Consider the following 18244-nt stretch of genomic DNA (forward strand, 5'->3'; position numbering starts at 1 on the left):
GCCAGGCCACTTCTGCATCAGAACTGGTTACTGATCTTTTTGGTAGTAGGGTATACAATTTCTGTTTTTCCTTTAGATGATGAGGATTTGAGAGAGAGGCCAGGATATTAGCATATCCTCCTCCAGCATATTTTCATTACTGCCTGGCAAATCTTTAGGTAATGCTGTTTTAAATTAAAGAAAATTGGGAAATTTTAGCATGAGGCTGTTCCTAGAACCAATGATTGTTTGGAGAATGTGGCAAGTTTGTACAGATTTGCACAGATAAAGCATAAATAGGCAGTGAGAAGATTTTTACTCTAAAGTGTTTTAGAGGAAAAATCAGATCCTCACAACTCCAAATAAATGCACTGACAACATTTATATGTGCATCTTAAATCTTTTCTATGTGGGAGGACGTCTTTCTGTTTTTAGTTCAGTAATTGTGCATTCTTTGTTAGTATACGGATAAAGCTTTCCCTTCCTGCTGCTTCACATACCCTGGGGTACAGATTTTGCTTGGCAGGGGGCTAAGTATACAACTAGCTCCCTTGACATTCTGCCACCCTGCCCAATAGGTTACTTACCTCACTCTCTTCTACAGGTGGTGGAGGGACTTCTTTAATAATCTGTACAGAAAAGGAAAAGGACAAATCAATGGAAATCTTCAGCCATCTGCTTTCTAAAAGCCTTCTCTTCATAGTTGTATTGGTCTTTGTTCGTGTGATCATAATTACCTCGAGAATGGCCCACGCAGGGCCGACAACCTGGACAGAGTAGCTCAGTGACTTAGAATATGATGCACACTGATAGTTATATTTTCTTCAAGCTTTTGTTGTTATTATGAAGGTGATGCACAGAGGGGTTACAGTTACAAAAGTCAGGTACAAAGAATACATTTCTTTTGGGGCAATATCACCTTTCCCCTCACTTTCTTCCAGTTTTTCCATCCCACCCCTATCCATAAGTTGTATAGTTCATTTTCAACATAGTGTCTAGTGAGTACCAGTGATACATTTGTTTACCCTTTGTCCTACCAGCTGATCATTATTTTTTTCCACTGTGGACTTTTGAATAGACACGTATTCCCAAATTAATATTTTTATTTTTTACTTACTTTAGGTAGTCATCTTGCAAATATATTCATTCAGTCATCTAGTTGACTATACATTAAATCACTTACCCATCTATCCAACCATCTATGCAACCAACAAAGGATGACTACACAATGGAAGTTAAGACTGTATTGCAGAAATGAGCAGAGTATGGACCAGGTCTTGGTACCCAGAAATCCTCTGTCACTGAGCACAATTCTCAAAGAGAGAGGGTGTTATGGTTAGGCTGGAAATCCTGACCCCAGGCAGTGAAGAAGAATGGCCAAGAATCTCTCTCAGATCACTGGCATTTTGAGACATAAAGATTTCACAACAACTTTATAAGAAGGTACTCAGCAATGGTCCCAGCATCAAGATCAAGAGGTTCATGGACAGTTAGAACAGGCTTGTAAGTGAGAGCCCCTTCCCCATGAGGGGATACATGACCCAGGGGAGAGGAATAAGGAACGAAGATCGCTGGGTGGCATGCTTATCCTCAATCTGTCCATCCCATTCAATAAAGGAATGCTCTTGAAGTTAGCTCGAGTTACGTTCTCTTACATGCAGTTCTGGGTATTGTCTACTGGGCCCCAATATATCCCTTGGGACTCCTGACCCTCACTCTGAACTCTGTCAGAATTTTGGCTCCTTTAAAGCAGCACTTTTCTTTAGAGGGTCGTGAGCTTATCACAGATAGCTCCATGTCTCAGCATGGGGCTGCCTACTTTGTAGACGAGTGTTCGGGGACTGCCCAAGATCCATTTAATTTTCAATTCAGGGAGCTCATCCCTAGCTATAGCCAAGGTACTCACATGGTATCCAGCTCTTTCTCACATATCCACATTAAATTCATATCTCCTTTGGATTATATAATTCTGAAACTTCAGTAGGTTCCCAGTGAATGCCATTATCTATGATGGCATGATCCATATGCCATCTCTGTACAATGGGGCAGGCTACCAACTTCAGCCAGTGGAGTGAAATTCCAACTATCTGAAAGTCCAGTATTCAATTAAGTGTAGAGGCAGAGATAAAGGACTCCTGGGATTTTGAACTATCATTTCATCTTCCTCCACTTCCTGGACACTGTGGGAGCCATGCTTTTGCTCACCCACTCAACCTTGGCTTAGAATTCCTTAAGGAAACCACTGGGGAGAACCATCACTGTCCAGTGTTGATTTCCCATCATCCCTAGGGCAGTGAATTGTTTTTAAAACAGGAAATGCTTGGAAAGTGGAGGAAGGGATGAGGATCTGTGTGTGGGGGGTGATTTGAAAGAAAGGCAGGGGAGTGAGAAGAAGACCCAAATGCTTGAAACACGACAGCTGACAGAGCTTTGGGGCATGGAAAGTCTGTCTATGAAGAGGTTCTGGGCAGAGTAGCAGTTTTCTCTTGACAGTGCTAATAACAACTCCTTTCCTGTACAGAAGCCTAGCACAGCTACCAGATGTAAGCCCCAGACCTTCCTTTTCCTCACTGTGAAGACAGTTTACCACTCAGACCAACTCACTTGTGGGGATGCCGCTTGGTTTAATTCATTAGGTATTTATTGGATGTTTTAGATCAACAGTGTGCCAGACCCCGAGGAGAACTCAAAAGGTAACTCACATGACTTGTTAAGTACTAACTAAAGGAGAATTAGTTGGTCATCTAGATTCGACACTGGCACATTGTAAGTGGGGTACTCCAGCTTCTGAAAACAATGTTATCCTGTCTGGGTAGACAGGACGTAGACCCTTCCCACCTGGTTAGGTGGTCTTTCAGGAATGTTGACAGAGATTTTCCTACTCCTCAGCGTCCAAACACCACCAGCCAGCCCTGAGAAAGAAGCTATGGGGCCTCAGTAGGGTCGTCTTTAAGGGTGGGATCCAGAGAGGCAAAATATGAAGTCATGACATGGTTATTCCAAGTGGTGAAGCTGGATGGAGTGTCCACGAGCACATACAGACTGCCCTTCCCTTCGTCCCTCCTTAATTTTGTCCCTTTCTTTAATTCTTCTTCTTTTTTCCCCTCCCTTCCTTCCTCCCTCCCTCCCTCTTCTTCTTGTTTGATAATGAAAAGAGTCAAAACAACAAAAGCCAATTTTTCATTTTAAGCTACTGCAGAAAGAATAACAGGATAGTGAGTCACAGCTTTGCACCTCTGCTGTGGTGACACTTCACCCTAACAATGTCCTTCCTTCCCACTGTCTCTGCTGTAAAGTGACAGGCCTGTACTACATTCCTGTCCACAAGGACTGTGCATGGCTCATCTTCTAACATCCAGAAAGCATCCTAGTATTATTTAATATAATATTTAGTTAAGAATTTAAGGTATTTAATAGTGGAATTTTTAATAGAGAACGTTATTCCTTTTGGTGCCTGGATAGTTTTTGTTTTTACTTTGTGCTGGTAATAGGGTTTGAACTCAGGGCTTTGGGTACTGTCCCTTAGCCTTTTCACTCAAGGGTAGCATTCCACCATCTCTGATTTTTGGTGGTTAATTGGAGATAAGACTTTCATGGACTTCCTTGCTTGAGCTGGCTTCCAACCTTGATCCTTAGATCTCAGACTCCTGAGTAACTAGGATTGCAGTTTTCAATGCTCTGTTCTGAATATATAATCCTATGATACCTTTTATGGCTTCCAACCCAAAATGCAATGATATTCCTAGACACACATTTTTCATTCCAGGCAAAGTGGTGCACTCAGGGAATCTTGGATGCATATGCTCTTAAATGAGTATCAGTAACTCTGGAGAGAGTAAAGGCAATGCAATTGACAGAACGGGACTTCTCCGGCCAGTTTTTACCCTTTTGAGTTTTTCATGTGTTTAGTAAAACTCCAAGGAGTCTGAGCAATAAATTAGATTTTAAATCATTTTGGACGGTGAGTTCATAGCCTTCTTCACACATTTCTTCTGCACGCAACTCTTCCAATGACTTTCCCTCACAAGGAGCCAAAGGGCAGCAGCTGAGCCAGGGAAGAAATCAACCAGGAAATCCTCTAGAACTTATCTCTGGAATCCTGTGAGGCCTGAGTTGAGGGACCAACCCCCAGAGGATTCAGAGTTTCTCTTACACTTTTATTTGTATTCTGCAGGGTCTCATTTGTATATCCTGGACTGTCCTTGAACTTTGGGTCTTCCTGCCTCTGCCTTGTGAATGCTGGGATTATAGGGATGTTCCATTATTCCAAGTAGTTTAAATTTGAACTCGAAAATGCTGAACAGTTGTTATGCTCATGACTTTTGAGCAACATATACATAAAACCCAGCCACTCACTCAAGGACCTAATTTTAGGCTGAAGACTCAATTCTAAGACTTAAACAAAAGGTTACTAAAGCATACCTCTAGGTTATTGAGATCAGAAAATCTCTCCCAGACAGACACTGCTTTAGACACCGTCAGCTGACCAGCTGATTCCTTGGTTCTTTTTGACTCTGGCCATGAAAATGTCCCTTACTTTCTTATGAGTCTAGTTCTGTATGAAAACAACTCTTACCATATTTATTCAGGAATTTTTTTGTGTTCTTGTTTTGCTGTGTAATCAAAAAGAGCTGATTGTTCATAAATCATTATTTCCGGCCTACACTAAGGGATAGTTAAAACAAATGGTGTTTTTAGATGGCAAAGGCCTTTTGGAGTCTTTAATTTAAAACATTGCTCATACTAGACTTCTGGCTTGATCTCTTCACCAACACAGCTGCTACTAGAAGGTTCTTCATGAGGAGAGCATTGAAAGAATTGTGTGGAGGAAAAATGTTATTTCATGTTTGAAAAGCAATCTTTGAAGGGTTTTAAGAACATAGAAAAAGAGGGGTTCTTGTTTTTTTTTGTATTCTATCCTTGGACGCTGATTCCTCAATCTTATAACAGGTAACTCTAATAAAGTCAAGAAACCAACGGAAAATGGCAACCTGATATGGAAAGTTGAAATGCTAATGGCCAGAAGACCAATGACTCTTTCCAGGATGCAAACTGATTAAGTTTTATGGAAACTCCACGACTGCTTGAGGTGCTGATTATTGCTGGCCCACTACAGCTTTTCTACCGTGAAAACAAGGCAAAGGCTTATGCCAAGGGCGTTGGACTGTAGCACAGGAAATTTTCAAAGAAATGTGCTTAGCTACTTTCCTCCTCTCCTCTTTCCCCTCCTTCCCAGCCTTCTTGTCCTCCCCTACTTCCTCCTCTTTCTCCTCCTTCTTCATTTGGAGCTCAAATGTCAAATACTTTTGGGCCATTTATCTCATTTCCCAGAAGATGGGATAATTTAAATGGCCACATGGATCACTCCCTAAAGTGACAGTCATGGCTGAATGACATGGATTGAGAAGGCCTAAGTGACCGACATGGTAATTTAGAAGAATGAAGGTGCAGAGCCACTGTTAGATGATATGCCAGTGTTAGTAGAATTCTGTTAAAAGTTCACAACCTTGAGGCTTGGAAGAGGAGCCTCTGGCTTCTGCCTGTACTACACATGAGTTGATCTCAGCCAATAGCAGCCAGTGGGACCTGAACAGGGCACACAGAGATGTGTACTGAGGATGCTCAAGATACTTTCAAGCTCATGAAGTTTGATAGAGCTTCCAAGGAGGGCAGAAAGGAGACCCCGTCTCATAATCCAGGAACTCATTCTTTAGTTACTTCCACTTTCTCTATGTTTGTGTTTCCTAAATATTTTTAGTAGAATGCCAGTGTGCTTCCAGAGGTCAGCAGGGCAATAGGTGCTTGTGAGGAATAGGGCCGAGGGAAGAGTGCCAAGGTCACAATAAGTTTGGAGATTCCCGATGCAAACAACCTTATTGAAGGAAAAAGCACCCCGTCCCCGAAAGATAGTTCTTCAACTTGGTTTAGTGCTATATCTTTCAGACTTACTGTCTACACATCTCTTGTTCTGAAATTTCCTATTCACATAAGGCCAGGGAATCTTGAAAAGGAGGGAGAGATTCACTTAGAGAAGGTAAGAACATGAGGGATCAGCCTTGGACCATATTCAGTTCTCATTTTCTTTTTTTTTTCCCCACACAGAAAATGGAAGTGAAAACGAATGTAGGGAGATGTTATCTCCAATGACAGCCAGCCCTTTTCCATTTTATCTGCAAGCACAAGGACAAGATGAGTGCTATAAGACAAATAATGAGGCCAGCTCATCAAGGAGGAGAAGTTCTCAAGAGAAGGTAGAGGTGAGGAAGGACTGGGTGTGGGGTGTTGGGTGTGGGGCACAGAGCTCAGGAAGGGAAGGCAGGTCACAGTGGATAGAGTAATCTGTGCTAGGGATAATCAAGCTTGTAAGCACTACAGTGAGAAGCATCCAGATGGGAATGGGTGGAGGCTGGAAGAGGATCAAGAAGTAGATGAGCTTAGGTCCAAGATGCCTGCCAGGATTAGGAGTTGCTTGCAGAAGTCATGTTTTAATTAAACAAACAGCAAATCTCTTTGGTGATGTTAGCCTTGGGTGTCTGACCCCACAAATGAAATGTAATATGGAAAGGTGTGGAGAGCATTATTTGAAGGCTTTATTTTGATTTCAATTTAAGGCATATTAAGTTTTTCATTAATTTCTGCCCCTTAAAATTTGTCATTGGAGATGTCCAAGGGGCTTATTATTTAACTATCATTGGCATTTAATAGTGAATGAACATGAGCCTTTATATAATGACTTGAAAAATATTTACAAGGCTTTTGAGAACCAAAGAGAAGAGAATCTGTATACACAGAAAAAAAATTTGAATGCGTGCACTCTCCTGATAAACCAAATAAAAACATTTGCTTTTATTTGAACTGAAATATAATGAGTCAATTTGACCTAAATGGTTTGGTGGTAGAATTAGAGTGCAACTTTATAAAGAGATCTTTCTTTTCTTTTTAATTGTATTAAATTCCACAAAATCTAAAGTTTATGATCTTAACATTTTAAGTGTGCAATTCAATAGTATTATCTCTGTTTACACTGTTGTGCAACAAATAACAGAACTCTTCCATCTTGCAAAATATAGCAAGATTTTTCTCTTTGGATTCCTGATACATTAATAACCTTTGAATAAATGGGCATGTTTTTAGGATTTAAAGGAACAGCTATATCTTTTGTTATATAATATTCGATATAAATAAAAATTGCCCATTGTATGTACAAGCTATGAAATATTAATATAAACACTTAAAAATATCTTAAGAAACAAAATGTTAGAAGCATGGTTTACATGCTACAGGAACTGCATACAACCAGAAAAAATGCACAAGTTCAAAAGCTAGTACTGCAAAATAAAAAATAAATAAGTTGTAAAAAAGCAACCCGATTGTGGTCTAATTCACTCTATGCTCCTGACTGTTCAATGGCTCTAAAATAAAGTTTCAACTATTGGCCCAACTTCTCTAGTCTTAGCTCTCATGTTTCCTCTGTGGGGATGGGCTCATTTAGCATTGTGCCTGTTTCACTGTGGCATTGTTAATACTGTTATAATTGTCTGTGTCTGCATCTGTTCAATGAAGTTGATAAAGCGAAGGCCTTAGGTCTTTAGAGCCTAATAGATTGCCTAGATAAAATTGCTACTCAGGGAATTTCTAAATTCCTTGAGTAGATAAATGAATGGGAGAACCATCTCCAAGCATACTCTACTCCTGAGGAGAACTGATAAGGTGAGGTGTGAGAAGATGACAAACTGAAGACACTTTGAAGTGAGATGAGGCAAGGTGTGACAGAGGACACTGCTGGTCACTCTATAGTCTCCAGTTTGGGAAGCTTGGAAGACAGCATTGATGAAGAGTGAACAGAAAGGGTGAAGATGGAAGAGCTGGGAGGAGGGCCCGGGGGACCACGTGGTGGAGAGAAGTTTGAGGCACAACACTAGATGGTCCATCTGGTCTGACCAGATCCCCATGTTGGAGGACACACATGGGAAAGTACTGAAGTAGAAGTGATAACACTGGGTAGCCTCCATTGTTTTCAAAGCTATAAGAAAAGGAAAGGGTCAGAGGAAGGAGAGAGGTCTCCAGGTAAATGGCAAGGATTGAGAGAAATTCCTTGAGAAAGGCCAAATGAGATGAAAAATCATTTCCAGTTTCCCTCTCCCAGTGGACTTCTCTTTTTTTTTTGCCAGTCCTGGGGCTTAAACTCAGGGCCTGAGCATTATGTTTGGGCTTTCTCAAGGTTAGAGCTCTACCACTTGAGCCACAGCACCACTTCCGGCCTTTTCTGTGTATGTGGTACCAAGGAATCGAACCTGGGTCTTCATGCATGCTAGGCAAGCACTCTACCACTAGGCCAAACTCCTGACCCTTGGACTTCTCTTTCTAGACACAACAAGGAAGAAGTAAGAGGATGCTGAGATGGCAGTTCCAACTGTAGCTCTGTAAGATTGCTCTTTATGGTGAGTGAAGTAGCTTCTGAGTGCCTACTCTACTGCCAGCTACTCTCCAGACACTGAAGGGCTACCCTTGGCTTGGCTGGGGTGAAGTAGGGACCAGAGGATTGCCACACACTGCCAATATGGCTCCTAGGGTGGAGGTGCAGTTGTCACATAGTTTGCACAATTTGCCGGTCCCTCTTACTCTATTGATTGTTTTCCCACCATTGAAATGTTTCTTTGCAATCAGGTTTGGGGGCATCTTCCACATTAGGGGGAGTGATAGAGGGAAATTTGGAGAGCATGTTTACAAAGACACCCTCAGAGAGAGGACCGCAGTGAGAAATGCTGCTACTTAGGCTAGAGAAGCTTTCCAGAATCTTCTGAACAAGGCCCTGTGGGGAAACTCATGTTTGCCTTCCCTCCTGTTTACTTCATTCAGACTACATGTGACTTTATCCTGTCCCATCAGAACATCATCACTTGTCACAGAAGCAAGTGATCAACAGAGTTTTGGGGATACATCAAGCACTGGAGTCCAGGCCAGCTTCCAGCAGAAGGGGATGGAGACTGTTTTAATAGGCATCAGAAACAGAAAAATGAATCTGCACAATCTTCCCTCAGGAAGTCCTTTGGGACTTCCCATTAAGAAACGGTGACTGTTTTCCAAAGAAACAGATACTTAACCAGATACATTCATTGACAAATATTTGGGATATTGCAAAAGCAATCCTGCCTTGGGCAATGCAGCATCCCATAATGAAATGTTTATTTTGAGAAATGTTTTCCAGCAGTATAAATCTATTGCCATACAGTCCAACAGTAGATCTCCGACTATGATGAAATACTTTTTAATACTAACACTGTTAATAATAATGAATAACATTTCCCATGTGCTTTCTAACAACTCCATGTATGAATTCATTTAAATTTATTTATCTTTACTTAGAAGGTCAGGGCTTTTACTATACCAGCAAAGAAGTAGACACTCATCAAGCAATGGATGGAGTTTTCCTTGGCTATTCTATTATTCCTAGCTGCTCCATCCAGAGGTTACTATTTATGACAATCCAAGGTTCCAATGAACAAGATCATAACAGATGCCCTGGTATTTATTGCCACCACCCCATCCATCTCTTTTTTAAGAGTCTATGGCAAAACATTTTATTTGTATTTCTTTAATTTTCCTTCAGAATTGTGAACTTGAAAAATGTGCTTGTTTTGAATCAACATAGAATGTAGTCTAGCTGAATTATGGGGATTTTTACCCCTGAACATAAAAAACCTTAAGTTTTTAAAAGTACACTTAACTCTTGGGGCTGCCATGAGGAGATTGATTCATCATCTTGCTAAATGAGGACAGTGGAGATGATACTATTTGACTGAGAATTGCTCCTGTCCTGGGGCTAAGCCTAGACACACCTGTGGTGTTCTGCCTTGGATCAACCTTTCCATAAGTCCCTGCCACACAGTCTCCATCATGGTTGGGTTTCTCATCTTGTACTTTTGCCACCTCTTGCAACTGAAAACCATCTTCCCCTCCTTTCCAATTCAGTGCTCTTTGTATTTGTAGTCCTGGTCCAGCTCTGTTCTATCTCAGACACAAATTCCTGGCTTTTGTGTGAACTGCTGGAATTCTTGAAATATAATAAAGCTCACTACTTATTTCCCCATCATGAGCTCCGCTCTGGGAGAGCTGAAACATAGGGAACAGGAGATCTGTGCAGTCTAGCAGTGGGCATTTGAAATTCACCTGGGCTTTACAGAACATAAGCACATGATTTTACTCTTTATTTGGCACTACTTTGTTTGAGATTTTTCTAGTCTAGGGGCCAAAGAATAGAAACTAATGAACAGACACATTTCCTTTGGGAGCAAAAGATGATTAGTGGGTAAGTTATTCTGGAATCCAGGCTATTTGTTGGGGTTTTGTGGTGACCCCAGGTCTTCCTCATCATGTAGCCAGAGTACTTAGACCAGGGATGACTCACCACTAAGGGGACACAGAGTGTGTCCTATAAATGTTAACTAACATTGATGAAATAATGGTGGTGTCTCTCTTTATGGTTGAAGGTGTAGACCTGATGTACTCTGTCAGATGGATAGAATGGTAGCTAAGGCCAGACTGCTCTTAGAAGAGTGCCAATTAGCGGAATTCAACAAGTGTGTTGTGTGCTTGAGTGGATAACATGTGCACCATACTTATACATGTCTACTATATGTGTATTCTATGTTAAATAACACTTTTATTTTGGATCTAGAGCATCCTATACTGCTCATGACGGCTCATGCTTCAAAGTGCCAGTGTCCAAGGCAAATTTATGCTGAATTTGTATTTTTGTTGCTTTTGCCAGTCCTGAGGCTTGAACTCAAGGCCTGAGCACTGTCCTTGGGCTTTCTCAAGGCTAGAGCTCTACCACTTGAGCCACAGCACCACTTTTGGCTTTTTCTACGTATGTGGTACAGAGGAATCAAACCTGGATCTTTGTGCATGCTAGGCAAGCACTCTACCACTATGCCAAACTTCCAGCCCTGAATTTGTATTAATTGTATTTAAAAAATGTATAGTATGTCCCCTACTGCCATACTTTTGGGTCCTTTTCTCTACAACTGTAATCCCGGAGACTTCATGTCATTCCCTCTTGTATGGTCTGCGGCTAGGTACTCACCACAGTACAGCAGAGCGGCCAGAACCACCATAGCAGTGCCAGGGCTAGGAGCAGAAACAGGATCAGCAAGGCAATGGCCAGGATGGAACCGTCTGACTGCAGAGTCAAGAGAAGAACGAGTCAATCAGGCCTGGACTGACCACACACAGTCTTCCCTCCCAACTCCCACCAGCAATGGCAGATTTGAGGTCTAGACAGGAGCAGTGTGCCAACACACATTGGGATTGTGGCCCTATCACACACTCATTTAAGCTGATCTCCAAGAGAAATGGACTTGCCTTTTCTGGACTCCTTGATAACCATTTCAACCAACCCTATAAGGAAGTTGAGCAGGTACTGAGATGGTACTTGAGCCTCTGGAGCTTTATTTCTGCTTAGTGACACCTTGCAGTTCACTGGGTCTGATGTTCTGGCTACCCTCTGGGATAATTCTGCCTTCTTCCCCAATCCTGATCACATGGGTGTATATAACAGACTCCTGTGCTGTGGATGCAGACTAGAGCCTGCTCATGATAGTGTGAGGTCAGGACAGCCACCACTGAGCCTTCCAGGTGAGGGTGGGGAAGCTGAGTCAGCCAGCAAGCAGATCACGTGGCTTTGTGAGTTGATGATCAAGACATTCAACACCCATGTCGCCTCTTCCAAACATGCTTAGTCCAGCCCATAGTTGCTATGGCCTCGGGGGTTGTTAGGATTTGGTAAAGAAGTCTCACATGAAATCAGCATCCTAAGCAGCATCTAGGAGATCATGAGTCTAGACCACTTCTCCCACTGCTAGGGAGTTTTTATTTCTCTCGAGGTTGGGGTGGGGTGGGGTAGGGGGGTTACTGCTCTCTGGGGGCTCATACCTATAATCCTAGCTACTCAGGAGGCTAAGATATGAGGAGCAGAGTTCAAAGCCATCCTAGATAGAAAAGTCTGTGAGATTCTTATCTCCAATTAACCCATTAAAAAGCCAGAAGTAGATATATGTCTCAAGTGGTAGCCTCTAGTCTTGAGTAAAACAGCTCAGCGACAGCATCAAGCCCCGAGTTTAAGCTCCATTACTAGTGTGTGCGCACACGTACACTCACACACCCACAAACACACACACAAACACACACACACACACTGCACATGGAGATCTCCACTTGGCAGTCAGAATTCCAGAGTATCTAGCTCGGTAGATCAGAGCTCAGATGGGCTCAGGAGAATAGAAGCTTGTAGCTCTCTTGATATGACACCCACAATCTTCAGTATTTTCTGTGGAAACAGTTCACAATACTACCTATTTCTCCAGTATTAGTTGTTCCTTCCTATCTGCAGATAAAGAAGGGTGTCTGGGATAGGACGGTAGACTCATGGTAGAGCTGAGTGGAGATTCACTCCCCAGCTTAGTGCTCAGCAGAGGTTAATAGAAGCTGTTTAAAGGCAGACTTCCCTGGAACCTCTTCGACTAAAAAATCAGGGAATTAAACACCACTAGCTCCCAACAAGAAACTTTGGTTGACAATGTTGGATAGCTCTCCAGGGGGCCATGGTTCACAGGGTAGGTACACGGCTGGGCAGCCTGAGGTCAGGGGAGGGGAGACAGCAGAGACAACACAGGGCTGTGACGGCACAGCAGACTGCTGGACTGCTGTCATATGCAAGAGTGTAATGTATTGTTAGTCAACATAACACAGTTAGTCATGGATAAGCCTCCTGGCTGCTTGGTCTCTATGCTCTAGGCTATTTACATGGTGGGAAGAAATCTTACTGCCTGTCTGGGAGGATGCAAAGAGTAAACGAGGAAGTGTCAGGGGCCCAGTGTCCTGATTTTCAAGATCTCATCCAACACTGAGCTGTAACTTTCTCTTCCTCTAGTTCCTCATGACAGTAAATACAGTGAGCATTTCAGATCATAAACCTGTCTGCACATGGAATGATAAGTGTCTCTTGTCACCAAGAGGCATATAAAATAGCAGCAGCTTCACAGTAATGACTACAGACTGCAATAGTTCATATTCTACATGATTTCCCCCTTCCCGAGATTGTATTTTCAACTTGGATAAACTGAAGCAAAAGGGCTCTTAAGCTGTGCAGGCATGCTTTCCCATCTTTAGGGGAGGGAAAAGGTTTCCTGTGCAACCAGGGTAAAGCATGGCTCACAAGGACAGTAGACCCTTTCACCCCAGATCTGGGTAAGATAATGGCTAACTAGCTATTCCCTAGCCACCTTTTAAAAAATTGTCAGAGTAATGTATAGAGGGGTTTATATTCACCAGGTAGTAGGTGCATTACTTCTCACACATAGATATCTTCCTCATGCTTTTGTCCCCATCTCCCTCCCCCTCCCCCAGCCCCCTCCCTCTGCCACTTTTGATCTGACCTTGAGAAGTCGATTCCACCTGCAGAGGTGAGGAAGGGATGCAGGAGGGGGACCACGCACACTACATACACCAAGGGAATCCCTTGTGGAGTTAAACATGGGGCAGAGAGTGGAAACTTTCTCATGATCTTGAGTCAGCACAGGGATAGAGTACTAGGCTGATTTCTGAGATCTTTCAGAAAACCATCTCAATGCTCCTTTCAGAAGAGTTGCCATCAAACAAAGGGCATGAACTTGATTTTCCAGAAACTTAGACCTGATGCTATGCTTCATAAGGTACATACAACCTCTGAGGTAGCTTCATTAATTCATCCAGCAATTACTTATTGCGTCTATCTATGCTCACTGAGAAGACCTCAGCTATATAAGAGGGATACCATGTGTTGTCTGCTGAGTAGGCTGTTCAAACAGCTAACTCCCATGCAGGGGTGTGTGTTGCTCAACAGCTGTAGCCCAGCCTGTTTTATGTAGAAGAGAATGAATAAATTATTTTCTATCTTTTTTTTTGCCAGTCCTGGGGCTTGAACTCAGGACCTGGACACTGTCCTTGGATACCTGTGCTCAAGGCTCTGCCACTTGAGCCACAGTGCCACTTCTGGCTTTTTCTGTGTATGTGGTGCCAAGGAATCAAACCCATGGCTTCATGCATGCTAGTTGAGCACTCTACCACTAGGCTACACTCCTTGCCCCTCTATCTTTTTAAAAAGCTCACATTCTGGAAGAATGATGACGATCATGATAGAGATTATGATGACAACAATGTTGATAACTGCTTAGTTGGGTTGATATTTACTGAGCACTGACAATACAAAGATAATAGTTTTTTTTCAGTGTATTAACATGCTATCCATCTGCTGGCCCATTTATTCCTATTCACATTAATGAATAATTTTAATATTCCATCTTACAGGTAAAAATATGGAGATGAAGAGAAGTGGTGAAACTTCCCCACAGTCACACAGAGAAGGCAGAATCTAAATGTGGGCAGTTTGGCGCACAGGTTTAGCTAGCAGGCCACACAGCTCTATTAGGGATGGAGGCTTGGTATTTTCTTTGCATGCTCTGGGAGAAAGGTTTCCTCACATTGCCTAGTGTGGTCAGGGTAAGCCACGGTGCTGTGTGAAGCCAGTCACAAGGCACAGTGTGCCCTTCCTTTCGATTCTTGGCTTGGAGTTCTAATCAACAAGCTTGAGGAGAGTGATTTATACCTAATGTGAGGATGGCTCTGTGTTACCTGTTGACTAAATATCAATATACAGTAGAGAACTAGACAGACTTTTGTACTAATAATAAATGGTATCTTCCTCATTCACAAAATAAGTTCGGCTGCTTTAAATCAGACTTTTTGCATCTTTCAAGTTCCAGATGAAGACTTTTCCTTTTTTTCCCTATGCTTTCCCATATGCTCAGGAGAAGGCTCAGCCAGTTAGGCCCAAGAGACATAGAACATTGCCATGAACTTAGAACCTCTCTCCACTTCCTATTCTATTCTCTTGCTCTAGGGAAGACTGCTTTGAGACCTTTGACTCTGACCTTGACCTGCCCTCTCTGTCCTTGGTCACTGTAAGCTCACCCTGTACTAACTGCTACTTCCTGGACTGGTACCTAGGAGGGTATAGACAACCTGAGTCCAGATCAATATGTGCTCAGCATCTTCTCCTTCCTATCACTGAGATCTAGTTATCTAATTATTGACATAGCTACATCCTTACTGTATTTCAAAGTGGAAACCAAGTTCAAAGAAAAAAACATGGACCTTTATTTCTAAAAAAAAACAAAAGAAAAAGAACCAAGCAAAACAAACAAACAAACGAAAAATCCACAAGGAAATATGTTAGATAAGTGCTCAGATTTGTGACTAGAGCTGAAAGGAAACAGGTAGTCACAAAAACTGTCAAAGCATGGTACATCTTCTACTGGGGGAACACCCATTTTCTTCAGTGAATGATTTCAGCTTTCACTCCCCTCTGAAATAGAACAGTATATAGAAGAGGCTCACGCAGAGGCCTGCTATTAAGCTTGCTGACAGGTAATACTAAATTTGAAGGCTGGATGTGTTTAGGCCTATTCCTTCCCCTGGAAGTTGTTATAGGGATGACGTTCTCTGAAGGCTGGCTGTATCACAGCTTTCTTTAGTTCCTTCTGCTCCCATCTCAGGAAATGCAGGCATCTTGCTTAAGACAAAGGAGGACATTGTTCTCAAAGATATAGATTTGGAAACTTGAAAACCTGAGCATTTCTTTTATTTGGTAGACAGAATCTAGGGATTTTGGATTTCTGACACATGGCATGGGCCAGGGGTGAAGAATCATGTCTGGGCTTGTTTGCAATGTGATAGAAAAGAGCCAGGCCTCTGGATATAAAACTAAACATTGCTGCCCTTTTCTGTTTTGTTTTGGGAGTTGCCATAGTGAATGGAAGGGATAAAATGGAGAGGAATTTGTGGGAGATTGGGAGGAATTCAACATAAAGAAACTTTGTGAAATCTTAAATCTCCTGTGGAGCTAGCACTGGGGATACAGCTTAATGCCTGTGGCATGTGGTATAGCCAATAATATGTCCTCCTACTGGACCCTGAAAATTATGTGGGTCAAGCAGGGAATGTTTTTTCCTCACTCCCAATGTTTCCTTCCATGTTAGGGCACCCAGTGTGTGTGTGTGTGTGTGTGTGTGTGTGTGTGTGTGTGTGTGTGTGTGTGTGTGTGTGTGTGTGTGTGTGTGTGTGTGTGTAACTCCAGGCCTGTATCTTCCTCTCTATTCATTTTGTAAATTAGAGTCAATGGCATAATTGGACTTTTCTTCTGTTTCTCGGGTGTGTGCAGTGTCACTCTTGGCTACTCTATTTAAAATGGTTTTAATGAGGCCTGATGTTTCTACAGTTGGGGGTGGAGAGACTCTCAGAAGAAAAATGAATCCTCTCAGGATCTTAGAAAAGCCTATGAAGGACCATTCAAGTGAGAGGTCCTAAGACTTAAGCTACTCAGCTCCAGGTAACTCAGCCCCTGTCTGACTGTCTTCCCTGGCCAGTCCCTGTGCCTGGGAGCCACCTGTAAATCTATTTAATTCTGTGCTTCTGTTTCCAGCTGTCTTGCTGCTACCCTCAGACAGTCTTCAGCCTGGAGTCGAAACGGTGATACAGACGTTGTTGGATATCATTCTTGGCCTTCTGTCTCATGTTAGTCACAACCAAGGTATGTTTTGCTGCCCCCCAATGCAGACCCCAATACCATTTACTGTAACTAACCCTGGGATGGGTGTTGGCAACTGTAATAATTTACATTTTACCAACAGTTATGCTCAATCAGTTAACAAAGCCCACACTGGTAGGTGGTGGGTTTGTGGTAGTTCTGTGGGTTGTGTGAAGTTGTGCAGAGTCTTTGTATTCCTACTGAGTAAGTGAAGCCACACAGATGCTTTCATATGATTGGACTGACTTTGTAAACACCCAACATGAAAGAATGAATTAGAAAGGTTTATTCTGCCACATTGAAGGGCTCTTTGCCAATCTCTGCCAGAAATATGACAGGAAAAGAGCTGCTGATGCACTAGTGTTTCTTGAAAGCTGCTTCTCCAGATTGTCCTCTCCACAGGACACCTGGGGACATGGTTGATGACTTGAGGCTTCCAGAGTCTCTTTCTCTCTTCTTCCTTACCCTACCTACCATCTACCTTCTTTCTGCCTTGTTGTGCTACTAGGTGAGTTGGTCTTTGAAGCATGCTTAGGTACCATCAAGGGAAACCCTTCAGCCAGGGGTGGTTCTGGACCCTCTGCTTTGTAACTTCATGGCTATCTGCCTGCTACAGGCTCCAGGGCGGATCCTGGTGAGGAGGACATAATGAGATCAGGGACTATGAGCATGTTAACTTTGCCTTGTTCCATGTCAGCCTCTGAGGACAGAGTGAGGGGTGTTGTTGCCGCGTGGAGGGATGCAGGAGCACTGTGCACACCTGTTCTCGCTCCTCTCTGCAGGCCAGAGCTGGTGATTGGGAAGTGTCTCACATTCCAGTGCTCTGAAGTGGAATTTAGAACCTTTCTAAAGCAGCTGCTCAGAGCTGTTTCCTGCCCAGACAAAGCTGGCAGTGCACGGGCAAGTTTTCTTTTGAAAGATGAAATTCAAGTCACTTTATTGCTGCTGTGAAATTCTGCATGGGCAAGGCTGGAGACCAAAATTCTCTCTTTCACAGCTTATATATTCTGAATGTTATTTCTGGATGAACTAGTTTATCCACCCACCTCATCCTGCATTTTACTAAAATTCCATTTGCTAGCATTAGTAAGAGTACTCTCCAGATGCCTCTCCTATCTCTGGCTATTCCTTTCCAGCTTCCTTAGTGGCTTATTCTGGTACTTGTACACTTACATGCCAATCTACCCTATAGAATCATTCATTAAAAAATTTTCCACTTTTCCTGTCATTATTCAGTAGCCTCAAGTTGGAATTTAGTGTGGTACAACCGTGTAACCAATGGATCCATTCTTGGTTCATTGCTGTTTTCCTTTCTAACATCCTCTGTGGGTGGTCTCATTTCCTTTTCTATTTTAAATTCTCATCTGGATCTCTTAATTCTCATCTTGATCACTTAAAACTTTGTTTAAAAAGAAATCTTTATTTTTAACCTCGATCTCTTCCCATTCTAGGTCTCACCAATGTGTCAGCCTCAACACTTCAAACTGAAGTCTAGTCTTCCCTTCAAACCCACTTGGTCTTCTCATCCTTATAATAATATTTAGTCATACCTTCCATCAATATATCTTATTCATCTGATCTAAATTCTAATGAGATCTCCCTCTGCTATCTTCACCTCCAGGGCCATGGATCAGGCTACAG

At 42.5% G+C, this 18244-nt stretch overlaps 1 protein-coding gene across 1 annotated transcript in view; it reads right to left on the reverse strand.

The window, feature by feature from the left end:
- The window catches only part of Antxr1 (ANTXR cell adhesion molecule 1), a 200913-nt gene that overhangs the window by 72626 nt on the left and 110043 nt on the right, over window positions 1-18244 (reverse strand). Inside the window, exons 13-14 of the mRNA XM_090336766.1 lie at window positions 11066-11161; window positions 567-608 (exon numbers count right to left, since the gene is read on the reverse strand). Coding sequence (XP_090192892.1) covers window positions 567-608; window positions 11066-11161 — 138 coding nt within the window. The remainder of the gene's footprint in view (window positions 1-566; window positions 609-11065; window positions 11162-18244) is intronic.

The sequence above is a fragment of the Megascapheus bottae genome, chromosome 7, assembly GCF_031878675.1.
Source record: "Megascapheus bottae isolate mThoBot1 chromosome 7, mThoBot2.hap1, whole genome shotgun sequence".
NCBI classification, from domain to species: domain Eukaryota; kingdom Metazoa; phylum Chordata; class Mammalia; order Rodentia; family Geomyidae; genus Megascapheus; species Megascapheus bottae.